The 22,072-nt window shown below is 32.4% G+C and overlaps 4 protein-coding genes across 4 annotated transcripts; 1 reads left to right on the top strand and 3 right to left on the bottom strand.

Moving 5' to 3' along the window:
• Positions 1-2,439: 2,439 nt before the first annotated feature.
• Positions 2,440-8,764, top strand: LOC11420868 (CDPK-related kinase 3). The gene is made up of 11 exons (XM_003626540.4): positions 2,440-3,194; positions 4,912-5,042; positions 5,443-5,484; positions 5,630-5,738; positions 5,873-5,951; positions 6,106-6,402; positions 6,748-6,857; positions 7,444-7,551; positions 7,818-7,880; positions 8,104-8,271; positions 8,389-8,764. The coding sequence occupies exons 1-11, from the start codon at positions 2,649-2,651 to the stop codon at positions 8,524-8,526; spliced, it is 1,791 nt and encodes a 596-aa protein (XP_003626588.1). The 5' UTR covers positions 2,440-2,648; the 3' UTR covers positions 8,527-8,764.
• Positions 8,765-9,566: 802 nt separating this feature from the next.
• On the bottom strand, positions 9,567-10,355 carry LOC11442220 (auxin-responsive protein SAUR32). The gene has a single exon (XM_003626539.4). It carries the CDS (start codon positions 10,092-10,094, stop codon positions 9,777-9,779), a length of 318 nt encoding a protein of 105 aa, XP_003626587.1. The 5' UTR covers positions 10,095-10,355; the 3' UTR covers positions 9,567-9,776.
• Positions 10,356-16,404: 6,049 nt separating this feature from the next.
• Positions 16,405-19,175, bottom strand: LOC11430594 (cytochrome b5). Its single transcript, XM_003626537.3, has 4 exons — positions 19,144-19,175; positions 18,392-18,500; positions 16,966-17,032; positions 16,405-16,881 (listed from the first exon to the last, which is right to left on the bottom strand). Exons 2-4 carry the CDS (start codon positions 18,479-18,481, stop codon positions 16,610-16,612), a joined length of 429 nt encoding a protein of 142 aa, XP_003626585.1. The 5' UTR covers positions 18,482-18,500; positions 19,144-19,175; the 3' UTR covers positions 16,405-16,609.
• Positions 19,176-19,795: 620 nt separating this feature from the next.
• On the bottom strand, positions 19,796-21,659 carry LOC11442219 (putative uncharacterized protein DDB_G0290521). Its single transcript, XM_039827528.1, has 2 exons — positions 21,258-21,659; positions 19,796-21,221 (listed from the first exon to the last, which is right to left on the bottom strand). Exons 1-2 carry the CDS (start codon positions 21,328-21,330, stop codon positions 20,215-20,217), a joined length of 1,080 nt encoding a protein of 359 aa, XP_039683462.1. The 5' UTR covers positions 21,331-21,659; the 3' UTR covers positions 19,796-20,214.
• Positions 21,660-22,072: the final 413 nt, after the last annotated feature.

Below are 22,072 nucleotides of genomic sequence, written 5' to 3'. Positions count from 1 at the left end.
AGTGTAATTCAAGCATCTTTGAGGGGAGGGAAGTGTAATTTACTCTATATTTTATCATCTAAAAGATATTCCCTCCGTCTTGGATTAACTGAGCAAAAAGTTCATTTCACACGTATTAAGATAAATGTATAAATGAAGAAGAAAGAAAAATAGTTTTAAATGCACTTGTTATGTATTGGTATATTATCCACTATCATAAATGTAAAGTGGAATATATTAAATTGGAAATGATAAAAGTAGTGTTAATTAGAATTATAAAGGAAAAAAAGTACTCTCTCCGTTCCTTTTTAATTGTCACTTTTGCAGAATTTTTTTGTTTCTAATTACCTGTCAACTTTCAAAGTTCAATATAACATTAAATGTTGTTTTGCCTTTATTACCCTTAGTTATTTATTGCAGAGATGAAAATATATGAAAAAAAATATTAAATGATGAAGGTTATTATAGGAAAAAGATAAATTGTTGTATCAAAAGTAGTAAAATGTAATTGTTGTCTTGGTTTGTGTCAAAAACTCAAAAGTGACAATTAAAAAGGAACAGAGGAAGTAATTAATATTGTATTGAAAAGTGAAATGACTCAGTTATTTTGGGACACTTTATTTTTGCAAACGGCTCGATTATTATGGGACGGAGGGAGTAAGATTTTTTTTTTTTTTTTACAAAATCTAAAAGATAAGATTATTCACCTTATTTTTATAACTTTCTTTCCTATGAAATAAATTAAGAATGATTTGATTTATTTTGCTTTCCTTAATCCAACGGAGTTAATTTAATCTAATCCTCCGTCCATAAGAGTGAGAAAAAGATGATTGCCAAATCCGTAGTTTTTCCGAAGCTTCGGACCAGGCTGTGACGCTGTGTTATGTTCTGTTTTATCACTGCAACTTCGTCAGCTCTGATTCCAATCGTCTTTAGCGAAAACACTTTTATTTTATGATCCCCTCCTACTACTCACTACTACTTCTCCCACCCACCCACCCACTACCCTAAAAATTAATCCCCGACCCCCCTCACATCTATGGCCCCCACCAAACACACCCACAAATCCCTTACTACAATAACAACAGAACAGAAACAAAGGCAACAACACTACTCCTAATCTAGCCTACACGCCAAAATAAATGAATTAATAAAAGAGGACAAATAAAGCACAAATAGACAAAATCCAATCCAACCAACATTACATCGGTCCCAATATAACTTAACTCACATTTTTTTAAATTAGGTCTCAAGTTCATGTTTCTAAATAAAAAAATAGTATATATGGTTTAGAAGGGCTTTGAAAAGCCTAAATTGACTAAAGCATAATGTGACAAAAATTAAGAGTTTTTATTTTAATAAACTCGTTTTTTTTGTGATGGTCGATGTTTAAACCTCAGATATTGTATATATTATGCATTGTCCATACCAACTGAGCTAAGCTCACGAGGACAATACACTCGTCTTTTATCACGATGCACTTATAATACACTATGTTTTTAATTTGTCAGTGAATAGTTGATCTTATTTATTTTGTCAAAATAATAATAATTGATATTATTCATTTTACAATATATTTTTATGTAGCATTTTAGATTTTAAAGCCAGTTGGCCACTTTAGAAATGTCCAAAGAAAATTATATGCAAAGAAGAATACATGAACGCTTAGTTGAGATAACATGAGTCTCTTCTGTTTTAATCAAGATCATGAGTCATATCTTCTGTTTCTATGATTTGATACTTGTGCATACAACAACGTTAAAACTCTTAAGGAAAGTTGACTGCACATTTGACTTCCATAATATTTGAAGGATTTGTCCCCAAAATTGCACACACGAAGAATACTCGTCTTACACACAAAAAATTCTCAAAGAATATCTTATTAAAAACAATATATGATAGTCTATATTTAGAGAAAAATAGATACAAATAGTTTTTTTTTTAAAGGAAAACAGAGACACAAATATCTTTTTTTTTTTCTCTTCATGTTAACAAGTGTCCCTAAGAAAATAAAGAAAAAGAAATAAAAGAAAATTTTCATTAAAAAAAGATTGCTTCTTAATATTTCAAAGTATTTGATACACTGATTTTTTAAGATTTATTTTCACATTTAGTTTTTTAAGCAATGCCCTAGTCTTTGTTAGCATTTTTTGTTTTGTTTTGAATATTACTAAGGTGGATTTGTTAAAATCACAATAACCTAAAGTGATTATGCAAAGCTAACCACAAATTTAAACATAGATGATAAAGTAGTAGATCTTTGTGAGTAGAGAGTACCGATAATTAAACCTAATTAATATGACAACTATCAAATCATAGAAATGTAAGAAGAAGATAGAAAATAAAATGGTCAACAAAAAAACGTAAAAGTAACCAATGGTCGAGATGACGCTAACCGTCACAGATCAACGGCTGTCAAAGTTTGGGATTCACTTTGTTTGTTAGTAGTTACTTACACAACACAAGAGTGAGAACAGAACAGAAGAGAACAGAGTAACAGACCAGACCCTGTCTCTGTCTTCTTTCTCTCTCTACAACTCTTCTTTCTACCTGACTCAGACTCACTCAACAAAATAAATTCTCTGATTTTATCGTTTTCCTTTTCTTTCACCAGATCTCACTGTTTACAACCGGATCGAATGTCCGCACTCTGATCACAATTCAATTAAATGGGTCAGTGTTACGGGAAAACGGTTCCCGGCGCCGGCAGCCACCGTCAACAAAACACAACCACCATAATTGACACTTCCGCTGGTGATGGTGACGGCAGTCGTACTCCTTTACCATCCTTCGCCAACGGAATTCCATCTGTCAAGAACACGCCAGCTCGCTCTTCTTCACACGCCAGTCCATGGCCTAGTCCTTACCCTCACGGCGTGAACCCGAGTCCATCGCCAGCTAGGGCCTCCACGCCCAAAAGATTTTTCCGGCGACCTTTTCCGCCGCCTTCTCCTGCGAAGCATATAAGGGAGTCTCTAGCGAAGAGGCTTGGGAAGGCAAAGCCTAAAGAAGGTCCAATACCGGAGGAGCATGGTGTGGAAACGGATTCACAGTCGCTTGATAAGAGCTTTGGGTATAGCAAGAATTTTGGAGCTAAGTATGAGTTAGGGAAAGAAGTCGGACGAGGGCATTTTGGTCATACTTGTTCTGCTAGGGCAAAGAAAGGTGATCTCAAAGATCAACCTGTTGCTGTTAAGATCATTTCCAAGTCCAAGGTAACCATTGTCTCATTACAATTTTTAATTCTCTATTTCTATGCATATTCATTGTTTGGTTTGGAGGACTTGATTCTGATTACTTTCTACTATTTTGATGCCATTTCAAAAATTTAGGTTGATTTTATTTGGCCTTTTTCGTGTTGGTTTTTGTTTAGTTCTTTTCCAGGAATCTATCAGATTTTTTGGCCATTGTTATCCGCCATTGTAGTTTTCGTATGAATTGTTCTTACAATAATTTGTTTCTATGTGGAAATTGAAATTGGAAAGTTGTCTGGCATTGCCTCAAGAAATTTCCTTCCTTTTTGGAGTTTTGATGTTTGTAACGGACATATCGCCTGTGGATTCTAAAATTTATTGATTTTATCATTGATTTTGTCGGTTGCTTTCGACGCATGAAATATCATTGATTTTGTCGTTTGCTTTCGATATGTTAAATACCATCAAGGGATGTAGACATCTGTGGAACATAGTATAATTACTGTTCTTCATTAAAATTGACATCAAGACAATTACATGAGTTGTTTCTTTTTCATTCATCTTGGAAACATATTTTTATGAAAGTCTTGAGTGTGTATATTAAGGCTGTCAGAATAATGTGCAGACAAGGTGAAAACTCTTCCGGTTTTGTTTAAAATAAAAAAGTCATGAAGTATCTCGATTTGTAAGCCCAAGTGGGTTGACCTAGTGGCACCACACTAGTTCTGAAGTAGAGGAAATGTGCATAGTAATCTCAATTGGAAAGTCCCTGGTTCAAACTCTGACAAATAAAATTTATATCATGATGTTTGCACAAGTTTCTCCTTTCCTTCTCCCAAAATACAAAAGGAATGTGCTTGTAGTCCCTAGTGAGAGGCTAAAAACACATTTTGTTCAATGCAGAGTCTCAGGTTGAAGAAAATATAAACAGTGAACAAATCAAAACTTACCACTTGTACAAGATTGAAAAAACATACTTAACCTTTTTTGTCTCAACACACAGGAACTTCAAAAGCAGTATCATATTTTTCAAGTCTTCAGCCTTTTGCAATCCCTAGTATAATTCATATTGTGTTTGATTTTAAATATATGTGTTAATGCCAGTGGATACTCATGCTATTTTGTCATTTGCATATTACTCAAATTCTGAATATCTTCAGTTAGTTTCTAGAACCGTTAGGGGAACATATATTTTGTCGTTTGCACGTTGTTTGTCTATTTTATCCCCACGTGCAGAGATACAGTGGTTAAGCTCATTTGTGCTGTAACGGGTTATATGATCGATTCCTTCAGGAGTATCTTTTATTAATTTTCCATTGTTAAAACTTTCTCTGAAAATAGCGAAAGGCCTTTTGCTGGAATTGAACTCGCATCATTGCACCTTGTTTCCAAAAAGATCGTTACCACCGTGCCACAACCAACATTATAAATAATACGACACATAAATTGTACTATAAAATGAAGGAATTTATGCTGTTTGAGCATATCAGTTACCTATTTTTGCCCCCTGAAAGAAATTGTCTGAGAATATTACTTAGTTTGTTTATCTCGTACCTTATGAAACATATGTTTGGGAATGTCTTTAACTACATCCGCTATTTGGGCCATAATTAGTCTTATGATATATGCAACTGTAATGACTGCCATATTATATAAATCAGGAGGTCATGCTTATTCTTAATTTTTTCATTATGTTAGATAAAACTTTTTCTGGATCTTATTAAGCTTTATTTGGCAGATGACCTCGGCAATAGCAATTGAAGATGTCCGTAGGGAAGTGAAGCTATTGAAAGCTCTGTCAGGCCATAAGCATCTTATCAAATTTCACGATGCTTGTGAGGATGCCAATAACGTGTACATAGTTATGGAGTATGTCATTCTCTCTTGTTTTCAGAATCTTCTATACTGAGACTTTGGTGTAGGGATTGCCAGAGAACTGGATATTTGTTATTTTTTCTTTGTACATATTTTTACCTAATGTATGTATTGAACTACAGACTGGGCATTGGTTTTCTTATACCCATCGCTTTTTTGTCAGTCTTCACAATTTATTTCCAGTTTCATAGTTTTTCGTATCTTTGTGCCGTTTCATTGTCAGATTTTTTACATTAGGTTCAATCACAACTTTTTTATACTCTTAAACATTTTTAAGTATCTACTCAATATATATTTTGATGGAGGATAATTTATGTTTAGTTATAGTGTAACACCCATCTTCTAATTGTGGTATCCTCATATAGTGATGATTATGTTTTTATTTTCTTATCAGATTGTGTGAAGGTGGGGAGCTTCTTGACCGAATTTTGTCAAGGTTAGTTTTTCTGATAACTGTGATTTCCAAAGAGGGTTTTCTTTGGAACCTTTTATACTAGTAGTTGGTCTTTTTTTTTTGTGTGGTGGTTTTTAGCTCAACACACTCTTTTAGTTTGGTTGAAAATTGTTCTCTTCTCTTCCAGGGGAGGAAGGTATACCGAGGAGGATGCAAAAGCTATTGTTTTGCAGATTCTAAGCGTAGCTGCCTTTTGTCATCTTCAAGGTGTTGTGCATCGTGACTTGAAGCCTGAGGTTTGTACATTAAATCTTATTCCCCTTCACAACTTGTATCATCTAGCTCTCATTTTAATCTCATGCATGCTTAATTATATATTGATAAGAATGTAAGAGATTTGATGATTCTTTGTTCGGTTTTAATTTTACAGAATTTCCTCTTCACTTCAAGAAGTGAAGATGCTGATATGAAGCTTATTGATTTTGGTCTCTCTGACTTCATCAGGCCAGGTTATAAATAGAATGATTCTCAATTTTCATTTCCTTGCAAAATTTCATATTTTTCCTCTAAATAGGTTATTTAAGACTGCTGCTTCTTTTCATGCATGCTTTATTAGATGTTAAGTAAACTGAACTTTTCCCTTTTGTCCGTGCTGATACGCAGAAGAACGGTTGAATGACATTGTTGGGAGTGCGTATTATGTTGCACCTGAGGTTCTTCACAGGTCTTATAGTGTGGAAGCAGATATATGGAGTATTGGTGTTATCACCTACATCTTATTATGTGGAAGTCGACCATTCTGGGCACGAACCGAGTCTGGAATCTTTCGTACAGTTCTCAGAGCTGATCCTAACTTCGACGATTTACCTTGGCCCTCTGTGTCTCCAGAGGGAAAGGACTTTGTCAAAAGGCTCCTAAACAAGGACTACAGGAAAAGAATGACTGCCGCTCAAGCTCTAAGTAAGTTTTCCTATCAATTTAGACTAGTATGGCCATTGTTATATGATGCATGATATTTTTTATTGATCATCATGAAATTCCCAATGTCGTATGTCGCATCAAAGAATAATACTTTGACATTATTATAAAAGATTGTTGGTTGTGGAATTTCACGCTTCAAAGTCCTGCCTCAACGGAATGAAGAAAATAGATCAGTATAATGAAAAACTCATTATATTTGTGTTATGGTAGATATCTAAATATTACTCGGTAGGTTCTATTAGGAATAGTCATAGGGTAGACTAGTGACAGTTTCATTGCAAATTGAATTTTAAAACTAATTAATGCACACTTGTGTGATTGCAGCTCACCCGTGGTTGAGGGATGAAAGTCGTCCGATCCCTTTAGATATATTAATTTATAAGTTGGTGAAGTCTTATCTTCACGCGACACCATTCAAACGTGCAGCTGTGAAGGTATTATTTATTTCATTTCCTAGAATATGCTCACACTGATATGAACTTAGGGGTGTTTATGATATCATTGGTTTAAGAAAATGTGCTATTTATATTACTTGTTTTCACCGTTAAATGCAAAACGTTACTTTTGAAAGAAAAAAATATCTGTACTGGAAACAGTGAAAATAATTTCTCAGTGATTTTTGTACAATATTTGAAATTAGGATACAAAAATAAAGTGATATCTTTGTATTAAAAGTGAAATATATGAACTGAAAACAGAAAACTTATTCTAGGAATTTTGTTTTCATTTTCAATTTAATATTTTGGCTATAATTAGGATTGTAGATTAGACGGGGGATAATCCACTAGTTAGAGATAGAAGGAAATGACGGAGAAGTTAAACCATTTAGAATAATCTGATTTGAATGGTATGTCATTAGAGATGATTGATAACAAGATATTGTGTTGTCATTTAGATGTGACCAACCCCACCCCCATAATTTGTGCACATTCATTTTATGATTTTGAAATTAGAGGATTGTTTGTCGATATTGATTTATTTATTTACATCCGTACTCATCTTTTCACTTAATTTATCCAGGCCCTTTCGAAAGCATTGACGGACGATCAGTTGGTGTATCTTAGAGCGCAATTCAGATTGTTGGAACCAAATAGAGATGGGCACGTCTCCCTCGACAACTTCAAAATGGTTATCTTTTGCTTCCCTGTTAAATCTTCTGGTCTTTTTATGGTGGACAAAAATTTCTGTGTTTTGTGTTTGTGGATTGTCATTTCATCAGCACAGCTTTACTAACTAAGGGGCGTGCGCACACACACACACACATACACACTTTTTTTTTCCTTTCTTCCTGTTCATATTATGTGAGTGTGTTCTTTCCCGTTTTGAGAGTTTGTGTAAACTTGTGACTTTTGACCATTGACCATTATTAATTAGTTTAATATTGAACTTTGTAGGCTCTTGCACGTCATGCAACTGATGCCATGAGGGAATCAAGGGTTCTTGACATCATACACACGGTTAGCCTTTATTGTTACATAATTTGCATGGACAATATATATTTTTTTTTTAAGGATGCATGGACAAATGTTTATGAGTGCAAGTTTTTCATGAAATTATTCCTGTTTTATCTTATTGAGTCATAACAAGTTACTTATATTTCCCTAATCTTATTGATATACACCTTAGTTCCCTTTTTTAACCAAACATATTTCTCTCTTGCTTTGTTAATTAATTTTATAGATGGAACCGCTTGCGTATAGAAAGATGGATTTTGAAGAATTTTGTGCAGCTGCCACTAGCACATATCAATTGGAGGCACTTGATGGGTGGGAAGATATTGCCTGCGCTGCATTTGAACATTTTGAGAGTGAGGGAAATCGTGTGATATCGATTGAAGAATTAGCAAGAGTAAGTTCTCTAATTTCTCTTCCTAACATAACAATGTACGCTTTGTTTTCAGGTTTGATTAGGACATACTGTTTTGCTGCTCTATGGTTTTTTAAAATATTATTAATATGGCCACAGGAGCTAAATCTTGGTCCTTCGGCGTATTCAGTTCTCAGAGATTGGATTCGAAATACTGATGGAAAGCTTAGTTTACTTGGATATACAAAATTTTTGCATGGTGTGACTCTGCGGAGTTCACTACCAAGACCTCGTTAGTCTTGAGCCCGTTGGCACATAAAGGCGGGATAAAAGATTTATAGGTTTATTTATAGATTTATAAGGATTATTTTTTTCTTTATTTATTTATCTTTCGGGGTGGCGAAAAGTGGAATGTGTATAAATGAATGTGTTGGCAAATATGAGAAATGTTGAGTAAATTTTATGTTTTTTTTTTTTTTTGACAGTAAATTTTATGTTAAAATCCCCTCCTCTTGCCATATTTTGCAGATATATACTCCAATAGGTTTGAGGCTTTGAGCCCATGCTTATTCATTTTTTGCGAATGCCAAAAATGACTACCAAGTCAAAATTTATGTAATCTGCGTCAATATGGTTTTTTACTGCAATTATCTGGAAAATTAAAACAAAGAATTGCATTATATGGTTGTGATATGTTAACCAACATTTAACAACCGATAGACTTTCTGATATTAGTGGAAGGATAAGATTTATTGTGGGGTTTATGGCAAAGATGTTGGCAATTAACACAAATCAACATCATCAAGTGGTTGTTGAGATGTCAAGATGAGATGCTATGTTGGTTAACTAGAGCAACCTTAAGACATTTTTGAAATTTCACAATTTTTATCCTAACCATGTAAATATTAGATTGTGTGCAATGTGCGAGCTTGCAGTCAAGTCACATTTGGATAATCCGATTAAGATTGGATTGTCCAGATTTCAATTATTTTTTAAATCTAAAATAATAAGGTTGAAACATGGACATATTTGATCTTGATCGAGCTGTTTAAATGTGACTGACTGTATGCAGTTATAAGATCTTGACTGCAAACAACCTCGAAAGAAAACGGTGTTGTTGTTTGGTGTGCACTGTATGTATGTATGTATGTATATGGCGATATTGTAGAGACTATGCGTACGTAAATTGAATTCAGTGACTCAAATGAAAGAAACCGTCTTGGCCCTACATTAAAGTCATTTCCTTCTTTTCAATTCTTTCCTTTTCCAAATTGGTAGTGTACCCATTACTCTAATTCCATTAAATGGTAACAAATTCTTCAATAAAGAAAACAAAGTTAAAAGGAAAAAGAAAAGATTCATTACGATTTTCTTTCTTTCATTATTATTACGATTTTCTAACAAAATTAGAACAAGTAATTAACATTGTGTCGTCATCATCATCTCATCTCTAACATCACCACTCAACTAACAAAGGAAGAAAAGTAAGAAGAAGAACTAAGAAGGATTTACAACAGCACCATCATGGTTGATCAGTTCAGATATTCTCAGAAACCAAAGCATCCAACATGATGATTGTGATGAAGAGACTTTTCCCTATCAATCAAACCTCTTATGTTTCTGAACTCCTCAACACGACAAGGGATAGTTATGGCTCCTTTATGATCAAAACCATATTCTTCTTCTGCCTCTTTGAGAAGCTGCATGAAGAGTGGGTGATTGAAGTAAATCACTGGAACCACGAACCTTTGTTGATCTTCTCCTTGACCAACCTTGATTGCAAGACACCCTTTTGGTACACCTCTGAACTCTTGCTTCTTCCCATGCAGAAGAAATCCTTTGAAACTTCTCTCACCACTTCCCATCTCTGCAACAAATTACCAGAAACAAAAACACAAAAAAAGAAAAGAAAAGAAAAGAAAAGAGAGAGACAAGTTTTGTGTGTGTGTTGAGTTGAGTGGGTTTATGTAGAAAATCTCAAAAGAAAACAAAGTAATAGAGCCACGGATTTAAGGGAGTTGGAAAGTACATGCAGTAGTACATGGTTGATCTCATACTAACTCAGACAAAAACAAAAACATGGGAAACGCAATTCAAACGCAAAAGACTTTGTGGGGATATATACGACAACTGTGCTGTGTTGTGTGTCAACACTGATTTACTAGCTTGGATTCTACACCGTTAGATTATAATCACTTTCATGATCCTAGGCATGTTTTGTGCATGCACTAATTAGGAATCTCCTATGTGTGTGTTAGTGGGTTAGAATCTGATGCAACCTTGACCTTTCCAATGTCACTTTATACCCGTACGATCAAGGACAGATGTGGTCATCATATGAGTCTCTTGCATGTGAATTCTTAACTATTTTTCTACAGGGTGTTTTTTTTTTTTTTTTTTTTTCGTCGTGGTCGAGGTTTGTTTTAAATTTATCAACCTCGTTTTAAAATGATGTCATTTTAAAGAAAATTAATTTTAAAATGAGTCATTTTTACTTTTCAATATATAAAATATAATTAATGATGTTTTTTTTTTCAATTATATCATCTAAAGTAGTAAGTATATCAGTAGGTACATTTTTTCAAAATATTATATATTTTACTTTGTATTTATGACGTTCAAAAAACATCAATATTATTTTAAAATTTTCATGTCTTTTTGACAACATTATTGTATTTCTAAATATATGTATACATTTTTTTGAAGGAAAGTTTCTTAAAAAAAATGTATAATTTTTTTCAAAGGAAATTTATTTTAAAACCAAAGGAGTAAATATATTCCACAAAATAACTTTTCTTAAAATACATGGATGGAAATTTTATTTATAGATACTTTTAAAAAAAATACTTTGTTTAACATTTATATTATTTCCGAGAATTGTTTTAAAAGAGTGATTTATGAGTAGATACACATAACCTTTTTTTAAAATAAATGGTTACACATAGATTTATTGTCTCCTTTATAAAAACATTTTCTGTCAAGTTTTTTCTTCCACTATTTACCTTTAGCATAAAGTAACTTTCAATAAAATCTTTTATATCCAAAAATAAAATTTTATAAACTTTCAAGAAATATAGTAATATATATTTTCTATCTTTTTATTCTTAGAATTCTATAAAATAAATTCAAACAAACCAATTTTAATGTTGTGTTAAATTTTTTATGTTGAGTTATTAATTTATAGAATAAATTCAAAAAAGTAATGAAGAATCTTCCATTTTTTCTTTTTGATTTTTTTTTTTGAAAAATATAATACTTTGTGGAAGAAATAATGGAAGATTCTTCCATAAAGTATTATATTTTAAAAAAAAGTATAATTGTTTTATACATGAAATTTTAAAAAATATATAATATAAAATTGTTTTATACATGTAATTTTTTTATATGAGTACACAAATTCATTTATGAAATTGTAAAAAAAAAAATTCATTTATGAAATTGTAACAAAAAATTTTCATTTATGAAATGAGAAAAACAAAAATCTTGTGGACATAAACCTTTTATACATGTAATTTGATAAAATATTGTGTGCAAAATTATGCATCTTCTATGCATGGGAATTAATCTATAATTTTAAATTTAATAACCATTATTTTCATATAATTTTTCAAAACAATTTATTTTCATAGCGTTCAATCGTATCATATTAGATCGAAGAACATTTGAATGAGATGATAAGAGATCTCTTTCAGTTTGACGAGAGCTTTTGCGTTCGAACCTACTCATGAGAATGTGTCAGCGTTAAATCTTATGAGGGAGAGCTTTGCTATCCATTGTGGTCTTCTCGACTCGAAAAATTAGTCTATGCAGTTGTGCGTAGGAGATATCTCATTCAGATAACAAATATTTTGTTGTTTAATTTGCCCGTTGTTTGTACTAAGTGGTATTTCACTTGCAAGAATATCTATAAAATAATATATTATTAGAACTTTTTTTTTCCTTTTCAATTTGTTTAATTAAATCTAGTTATCAAATTTAAGGGTTTAATAGTTATGGTTACAAAATCATAAACAAATCTTCAATCGTAATATTTTATTATAGTATCATATCATAGTATTATTTTTCTTAAAAAAAAGAGTTAAATGTATCATGCAATTAAATTTTAGGGATCAATGAGCTCGATCAAGAACCAATTACTTAGTATAATGAATCAATTACTTAGTATAATATGATATTGATTTTTGGATGGAAACATTTTTTGTTAAACTTTTTGCTTATTTTTCGACCAAACTCTTAATTATCAGGGCCTATTGTTTTTTTCTTCTGAAAATCGGATGTTTAACCCAAAAAAAGAGTTTTTTTGGGGATAAAATAGAGTTAAATTTAATTATTGATTCATTGTGATCGATTGAAAATGGAATTTTTTTATATTTGTCAATTAATATAAACTAAATCCTTTTTATTATCAGACATATTTATGTAATATTCTCGTGAGCTTAACTCATCGGTCTGGACAATGGATAAAATACGTAAGGTTTGGACAAAAAAGATATATTTATGTAAAAAGAAATAACTAGAGGCCTACTCAAAAAGAAATACATTGGAGGTGTAAACGTTTTCGCACATTATACGATAAATAGTAAATTCTAAAAATTCCGGAAGAAAAAAAAAACAAATTCTAAATTAAAATTAAACTCTGATTCAATGTACTACAAGTACATTCCCCCTACCTCTTTTTATTTTTATTTTTTAGGTTATTATCTTTTGAATCAAAAGCTAATGAGTGTTTAATTTTAGTTGATTAAGAATTTGTTAACCGAGGAGTGTTACAAATTTGGTCAAACGAACCGTCCTTTATTTAGAAAAATGATTTTTAAACTGGCGTTCCTTCTTAAACGAGAACCCATCACCTCAAGGTGGTATTTGATGAACAATATAAAATGCAAACAAGAATATCTTTGGGGATATCTCTATTCCCATGACTTATATTATTCTAATTTTGAATTCCATATGAAATTTTCGTGTTAGATATGCTTTTCTTTTTCTTTTTTTGACTAGAGATATGCTTTTTTTCTTTTACAAAAATGTTATACGTAAACCGTAAATTTTTGACAGGTGCTAAATTTTATAATTAATTAAGTATAAGCAAAAAAATCATGGAAGTTGAGGCTGTATCTAATTCCCACTACATTTGCGGATTGCCTACTCTACTGTTTGACCGATTCTTATTATGTGGCATTGCGTGTGCTGGCAATGGCTGAAGCAAAGTCTATAAAAAAAGTGAAATACCTTCCAATCTTGAAGGAGGGAGGAAGGCCATAAAGAGCTTTGAAATCGGGCTGGGCGGCGGTCCTAGATTTACACCCTAAGATTGATTTTGACATATTTGATTGTTTTTGTGCAGAAATAATTTTGTATGTATAATTGATTCTACTTAAAAGCTATAAATTATATCTTTTGATTTTATAATTGATTTAAATTTATTGTTCAAATCAGTTTTACAAAAATATATTCAAACAAACATCAATCAACTTTTAACTCACTTTTATACATAATCAATTTATTCAAAATCAGTTCTTGTCATCACAAAACCAAACATACACCAAACATATGTTTGATTTAGCGATGATAAAAATTTATTTGAATGAACTGAATTCGTAGAATTGATTTTAATAAATGACTTATGATAAAGAAGGATATTTCTAAAGCATTGTTTGCTTTGGATCTTGTACAAGTTTCACAGTTTTATCCTTTGCTAAAGAAAACTTAATGGATAAATAAATATTATTTATAAACGGAAATGCTAATTGCCTTGGCCTTGATCTAAGACAATATGTATTTGATGTATGTACCAGAACAATATTCAACACTTAAGGCTAAGAGACTAAAGGATTGGGCTTAGGTTTCTATCTAGCATGTCCATAGAGAATTGTTTTTTTTCCATCTGTTTTTGTTTATTTCCGCTGAGAAATACACTTGTGTGTGTTGACTCACGCTGAGAATACACACACTTATGTGAGTTAACTTACCCTCGACAATTTTGACGGGAATGAACATAAACAGATGGGAGAAGAGCCGTACTCCCGTCCATATTCCAACCTCAAGTCCAACACATGACATTTGTGAAGTATTGTCCACTTAGTCTTTATATGTACTCATGGTTTTACTTTTTCTAAGAAGTGTCTTGGTAGTAGAAAAGTGTGTTTTCAGTTCAGAAATTATTAAGAATCTCGATGTGAACTACAACAAATATTTTTACTTCAATACAGTGGTAGGAAATTGATCGAGTAAACCATCATTATGTTCATATTGACTCCATTCGTGCCAACCCGCGAACTCAGCCACCTTAACACATTTAACCCAACACAATTGGAGAAATTGAGTAGTTTAATTGATTTGAACTAAGGATTAGAGAATAAAAGGACCTGGTCTCAAATCTTCAAATTATTAGAAAAGAATGATCGGTGAACGCATTATGATTCATGGTATAATTACAACAACAATTGTGTTGCGTTCACCGATCATACAAAAATTGTGTATACTACCTAAAGTGTGATTAGAGAGATGAAGCTCTGAAGCAGCCAACAAGATTTAGATGATGTTGGTATTGGAGCTGGGACTTATAATTATGAATATGAATCATAATGTGTTGAAGAATATCTTTAAACTCCAGCAATTGACAAGGTATAGTTATAGTACCCTGGTGAGAAAAACCATATTCTTCCTCTGCCTCTTTGAGTAGGTGAAGAAAGAGAGGTAATTCACAGGTACTGTAAAACTTTGTTGCTCTTCTTCCTCCATGGTGATGAACTTGTTTATAGCTTTTGCTAAACATCATAAAGCAAATAAGATAGAGAAGTGGCTTAATTTGCTTTGCTTGAGAAGAATAAAATAAGAATGTAATGGATGAATGAATACTAACTAGTAGAGGGGGGGGGGTATTTATTAAGATGAAGAATAATAATAATAATAAGATAGGAATAACACAACAAGAGCAAGCGTATTATTGAATGATTATTAATATGGATTCTTAAAAGTCAAAACAAGTCAGTTCACTTGCTCCAAATCGGAATTTTTACTTTTTCTTCCCAATTTCTTTCATCAATATTAAAACATCTTTGAAATTATCCATAACTAAAATACACTCAAATTTTAACAAATCCTAATTTTAATATTTACAATAACGTAAAATACAATAATAATATTTAGAATAATAATTAAAGAATGAGCACGTTACTTTAGGAGTTTAGGTGACAGTGACCCAGCCTAACTAGTGAAGAATATAACCTCAATATCATAGTAAGATGATGATAGATTGATTGATTAGCATGAAAATTTTGGTAAAGGTCATTCATCTAATATATCACTAGGACAATACCATGCATGAAGTCAAGAGAATGAAATGATATGAATTTTAGCATCACATATAATCACTCAACGAATAAGATGATAACAGAGTTCATTATGTCAAAGCTAAATTAGCAAAAAAATCCCATATTACATGACACATGAGAGTTCATTGAAACCCGAACTCACCTCCCATTCCATTACAAGGGAGAAAGAGAAATGAGATTCAAAGGTAGAGATGTGGATACTTGAGAAAACAAATGGATAGGATCCATTTCAGTTTCAGACAGTATACACAAGATGCTAAATCACACGGAGTATTCTCGTTCATCGGAAGAACTTACATCACCTTACAAGGCTGGAACCTGTAAAGAAATTACAACTGGCAAGAGAGCTTGGATTGCAGCCACATCAGGTTGCTATATGATTTTAGAAAAGAAGAGCTCCATGGAAGCCAATTATAACCATTTGGCCTCACATCACAGTTTGTTGCTCTTAAGAAAGAGCACCAGGCATTGCTGCTATTGCTGGTTCTTAAATTATACTAATTAACATTCATTATTAGTGTTTGTGATTTTCTTTTTAGTAAACAGATGCAATGTTGAATGATCCAATGCAAAGCCAACAAAACAATGTAGCAAACATCATATGTAGTTAATCAGAAAATGTAGAAAGGTCAGATCACATGTGTGGTTTGTTCCCTCGGATGGTGACCGTAGCTTAAGGATATATTACTATGGTTTGGAAGATGAAACTGACCTTAGGAACTTAGTTGAGGAAGCTGGTGGTTCTTTGATTCAAATTATCTTTTTGGCCAATCGTCGGTTTATTATCAATTGTGCCATATCTATAACAATGAACAGAAGAAGGCCCTAGACAACAAACTCATTCTGTTTAGCACGATGTGTAAGATAATGAATAATCTTTATAACATTCATTTCAAAATATGAGATGTTAAATCAATTGAGTCTAAATGAACAGCTAGTATGGTTGTTTAGCAAGACATCATAGTACATCAAGAGCCCTGCATTGTATTGGGCAGAGTAATGAATTTGATTCATGCACAAAATAATTGTTGCTTCAAGTTCAGGTTTTATGAGTCGCTGACTTGTTTCTTTTTTCCGTAGTGCTGCATAGCATACGCAAAGGCCAATATGAGTAGAGGCAACAGGAATTGCAATGTCTTTGTAACAAATCCTGATGATTGATCCCTAACACTTTGTGCCTGTGTAGATGGTGGTGAATTGTGCTCAACTTTTGTTGGAACGGTGGACGTGTCGACATGGCCAACAAAGTACTCATGCATCATTTCTATTGCAGAGTCACTGTGACCCACGTCTTCAAAATCAACAGTAGCATCCTTCCCTGTAAGAACACATATTTTTATTGTCATAAACCAACCAGATTGCTAATATATTATGAACCAACCAACAAGGAGAAGTCAATTACCGGTTGATGAAATTAAAGATTCTTCACCTCCTGGATGATCATCCAAAAATGGGGTCACGTCATACACCTGCAACACAACAATTGAACACATCATATATATGATCAGTCGATGGATAGACACAAGTCGTAAAAGTTTGCAGTTTTATTTAGAATATTATTAACTGTAGAGGGAAATTGGATGTGGCATGCTTTTCGTGATAAGAAATTAAATTTGAAGCTGTAGCATATTTCTCAGTTAGAAAACAAGGTAAGGAACAAAGGATGAGTATCTCATTCTTTCTAAACTTTCTTTCTTCTAACTCTTTTATTCAATGCAAAGCACTGGAACATGAAACTTTTTACATACTTCAGTTAACCATGATCATTCCATTCAGTCTTCTGGCATAGTTTAATAAGGGATGACAAAATTATTAGTCATTTTCCAATTAGAAATCTCTCTTTAGTGCGCTTCAAGATGGGGGCATCTGTACAGCCCTATATGCCTAATAACAATATAACCCCTAAAATTGCCAAGACAAATCATTAATGGTTCATTTTTCTCTAAGATGGTATAAAAATGAACATTTTTTTATAGGTGCCAATGATTCAGATTACAAGTCATAAGTAAGTGAGGTTCGTTTTTTTAAAGGCAACTGGAAAGGGAAGAAGCAATATCATTCTGAATGGTTGTAGAAGGTTATGCAGCAGTGTCTTCGATTAGATTGAATACATTGTAGGATTTAAGGACAGGAATGAACAGTCCAATTAAAAAGAAAAATATTTGTATTTATGAAGCACGGACACAAACACATACACCGGACATGACAATGACACAGACACGTCAGCCACAGATAAAATTGTGAGAAAATGACATAATTCAATTTAATCACAAGTGTTGGTGTCGTGTAAGTGTGGACACGATACGTGTCGAACACCGGGACATACCTTCAATCAGAAGTGTCCATGCAACAAAGCCTGTAACCAAACCGATCATAATTATTTAAATTACCTCCTTATCCTATATCACATAAATGGATGGATTATAGTCTGTGATGAATGTGAAGATTGTTAAAATTCCAACTCCAATACGTATGTCTTGCTGGTTGAATTAGAGAGTGAATATGATCCGCAAAATTGTTTTGGATCTCTTTAAAGAATGAATAAAATGAATTTCAACACTACTTTGACAAACTATAATGAATAAAATGCGTTACAAATTTACAATGATGCAACAAGTCTCACACATATTCATTGCATAATTCAGAAATCCCCTCTTTTTGTGATCGGGAAAATATTTAAACGAAATTTCAATAAATCTGTTAGCAACAAGTGATTCAATGTCAATTATTATTATGTCTAAATTTCAATATCATAAAAATGTAGACATGCAATTGAAAAAACATATAGTAAGAGAATAAAATGATAAAAAAAAAAGAGAGAGAAGGACCTTTCCATTGATAATAATCCAGCAATCAGTTTTGTTGTTGTGTTTTGCGATCTCATCAAACCTAAATGTTTTCGCATTTGATGAAGCCATTTGCTGCTAGCTGCTGCCTCTGTCACACAATGTATATGTATGTCACAAAAACAAAGATCCACAAGTGTAGGTTGGAACAAAAACCGCATAAAGTTGAAGACAAATTCTTTCCACTTCAAACTACAAAACTACAAAGTGCAAACAACATTTACAACCCCACCAATTATTTTAGAGGAAGTACAAAATCAACTATAAAAAATAAAATAATAAGAGAGGAAGTACTCAATTAGAATATGAATATTTTCAAATGACCACATTTACCTATTAACTTTTTAAATAATATAAATTTAAACAATTATTCCTTAAGATTTTATTTTTGTGAATAAATAAAATAAATAAAAATTAACTCTTAATTTATATTTTTATGAATAATTAATTATTGGGTTAAATAATTTTTTAACCGTTACAAATATCTCAAATTTTTTTTAGTGCTTATAAATATTTTCATCAAATTTTGGTCATCAATTGTTTTGCGTTGCAACTTTTGGTTTTTATGTTTAAATCAACTCATGTGTACCATTAATATTTTTTGAATAAATTTTCACATAAATATTTAGATTATTATATTATAACAATTTCTTCTCCAAAAGTTTAGAATTTTAAAACAAAATATGAATTAAATATGATTTTTTAAGCGTTAAAAAACTTAAAAAAAATCATACCTAATTCACACTTGTTATAAAAAATTGAACTTTTGCAAGAAAGAATCCTATAATGCACGACTGCAAAAAAATATTAAAATTTTTGAAGTCTACATATAAATTTACTTAAAAGTAGATATCAGAAGTCATGATGGAAAACATTTCAAGGACCAAAATTTGCTGAAATTTTTTTAGAGGAATTAAAAATAACATTTGAGATATTTATAAGGATCAATAACTTTCACCCAATAATAAATTATTCACCAAAAGTATAAAATAAAACATAATTTAAGATTTATTTTTCTGTAAATTTATAACACATTTTCTTTCAAAGGACAATATTTTAAAATAGGTCTTTATATATCAGACTTATTAAAAGAGTTTTTTTTACAGGAATAATGTAGTTGTATCTTAAATAACCTATGTTTTTCCATTTGATTTCACTCCTATTCATTCCACCGTATACCACCACCAATCACATACCATAGTTTCTCTTACTTCCTGTTCCAGTTTTCTTTCATTTCCAAAATATATATATATATATATATATATATATATATATATATATATATATATATATATATATATTGCTGGCTAGGCTACCCAAGCATATATTGGCCTAAATGAAAGGTCTAAAATGAGTCTGGAATATTAATATGCTAAAAATGATAGGTAAGGAATAAAGGCTTTAGTCTCATAGTATTTGAATAATTACATCAACTTGAACAAAACACAATTTTCAATCAGAACAAACATAAACAACATTATCGGAGTTACAAATTTATTTCAAAACATCGCTATTTCAATAAACAAATAAGGAGTATGAACCATATATCACAAACCATCATCCCATTCTTAATAGACACAAGATTCATGATCTCTATCTATCTTTCATAGAAAACACTAAGGTAGCACCTGGTTGGAGTTAAAGTCATGCATCCATATGCATGCATGCATGCATGCATGCGTCCATACATTTATTTTCCACTAATGAAGTGGAGAGAATCTTCAACCTTTATTCCCCATATACCTTTATAAGCCAGAAACAAACAGAAAGAACCAACTACAATCAATTCAAACACTATCTTCGAATCAAATATTGCAACCATCAACATTTTCCTTCACATGGTAGCCTTCACCAAATGGCTTCTTTGAGAGAGAAAGACGCACTCCTGGATCATGATGGGAGCAAGAAGCATGATACAGTAGAGAGTTATTGACACACTGTACATTGCTGTTCATGTATGCAGCCATTGGAATTGAAGATTTTGTTCTTCCTTTGTTATTCTTATCTTTCTTGTTTATTTTTCCTTCATCAGCACTTGAACTCTCAGATTCACCACCGTCAACTTTGATTGTGTTCCCCTTCTTGTGAAGATAATTGGGTTGGTGTTTCTTTTGGGATTGAACTAGTTCCATATAGGCTCCTCTGTTTTCCCCTGCAATTGTTATCACTCTCATGCCAGAGTCCTCAGAATCTGAAAACTTTTTCTCCTTGCTGGATTCTCTTCCTTTCACAGTAATGTGTTTTCCATGATGGGAAGAATTGCTGTGATTTTGAGTCTGCCTATGGAATTCACCATTGCTGTGATTTTGATTCTCCCTATGCAATTCACCTTTATCATTGTGCCACGGCTTAGGCACGTCAACAGTTTTCTGAACTAGCACTGCTTTTGGCTCTGCCTCCACTGGTATCTTATTAGAATGTTCTTCACGAGTTTTGAATTGCGAAGGTGGGAGTGTCAAAGGAGATGGTGGTGAATTAGTGGATCTGGCATTTGGCGAATGCATTGGGCTACGAACGTTTTGTTTAATAGTTTTTGGAGATTGAGTGGGAATTGGAACACGAGAAGTGTTGGCTGTAGTTTTCTCTGGGGAAGAACTACTTGAATATTGTGTTGTCTTTTGAATAGGAGAAGATGGCATCGAAGAAGATGAAGAAGAATTGGGAAACAAGCCCCTATGAGGTGGAGATGAAAGTGTTTGTTCTGTTTTCTTTTCTTGAGGTTGAGTTTGATTATGAGGTGATGGGGGTGCTGAAGCAGTCCTAAATGTGGGTAGAGACATAGTAGGGCGTGGTTCAGGTGCAGGTGCAGGTGCGGGTGGGGGTGCAAGTGCTGGTGTGGGTGTGGGTGTGGGTGTGGGTGCAGGTGCGGGGCGAATGGAGGTTAAGCGGAACCATGGACGAACCGGGGGTGGGTTAGCCATGGCGTTTCTTTGTTGGGGAAATGTTAAAAGTTTGTGAAGAGAAGTTGTAAACTGAAATATGGAGGAGACAAAAAATGAGCACACAAAAATATGGAAGAGGCTGTGTTTTATTTATAGAACAGTTTTCACCTCATAGGACAGAAGAACAATGATGAGTTTAAAACACAAGTTGTCGCAGGTAGGAAAAGAAAAAAAGTGAATATAATATAATAGACCATGAATTCGAGACATGACCCGTATAAAATTAAAGAAATGGGGAAAGCATCGGATTCAATTGGCACTTCCAGCTGACACAAGCTCACAAAGTAAGATTGGTATCTCATTGGAGTAATTTAAGTTTAATTTTGTTTTTGAACCTAAGGTAAGGTGTTTATAACTTCTATTGTCACAAATACATTTACTTGAAAAACCAACCTGTCTTGCTTCTTTAAGGATCAAACTTGATGATAGTTGTGTGAGCAAATACCTACCTAATTTAGTAGTATTTAGAATTGTAAGACTGTATCAATATAGTCCTCACATTATCAATATTGCAAAATTATCTTTAAAATTGCGCAATATTAATAATCTATTTGTAGGGACTATAATTAATGATATTAAGTTCATAATGTGGGGGGATAAATTTGACGTTATGTGAATAATGTCATTGTGGAATATATATTTGATAACAGATCCAATATATAGTTTTAAATATAATGTCATATTATTATCTTAAAATATTATTGAACCTAAGATAAGGTGA

This window comes from Medicago truncatula, chromosome 7, assembly GCF_003473485.1.
Source record: "Medicago truncatula cultivar Jemalong A17 chromosome 7, MtrunA17r5.0-ANR, whole genome shotgun sequence".
Classification (NCBI taxonomy): Eukaryota; Viridiplantae; Streptophyta; class Magnoliopsida; order Fabales; family Fabaceae; genus Medicago; species Medicago truncatula.
This window is presented reverse-complemented; position numbering and strand designations above follow the sequence as displayed.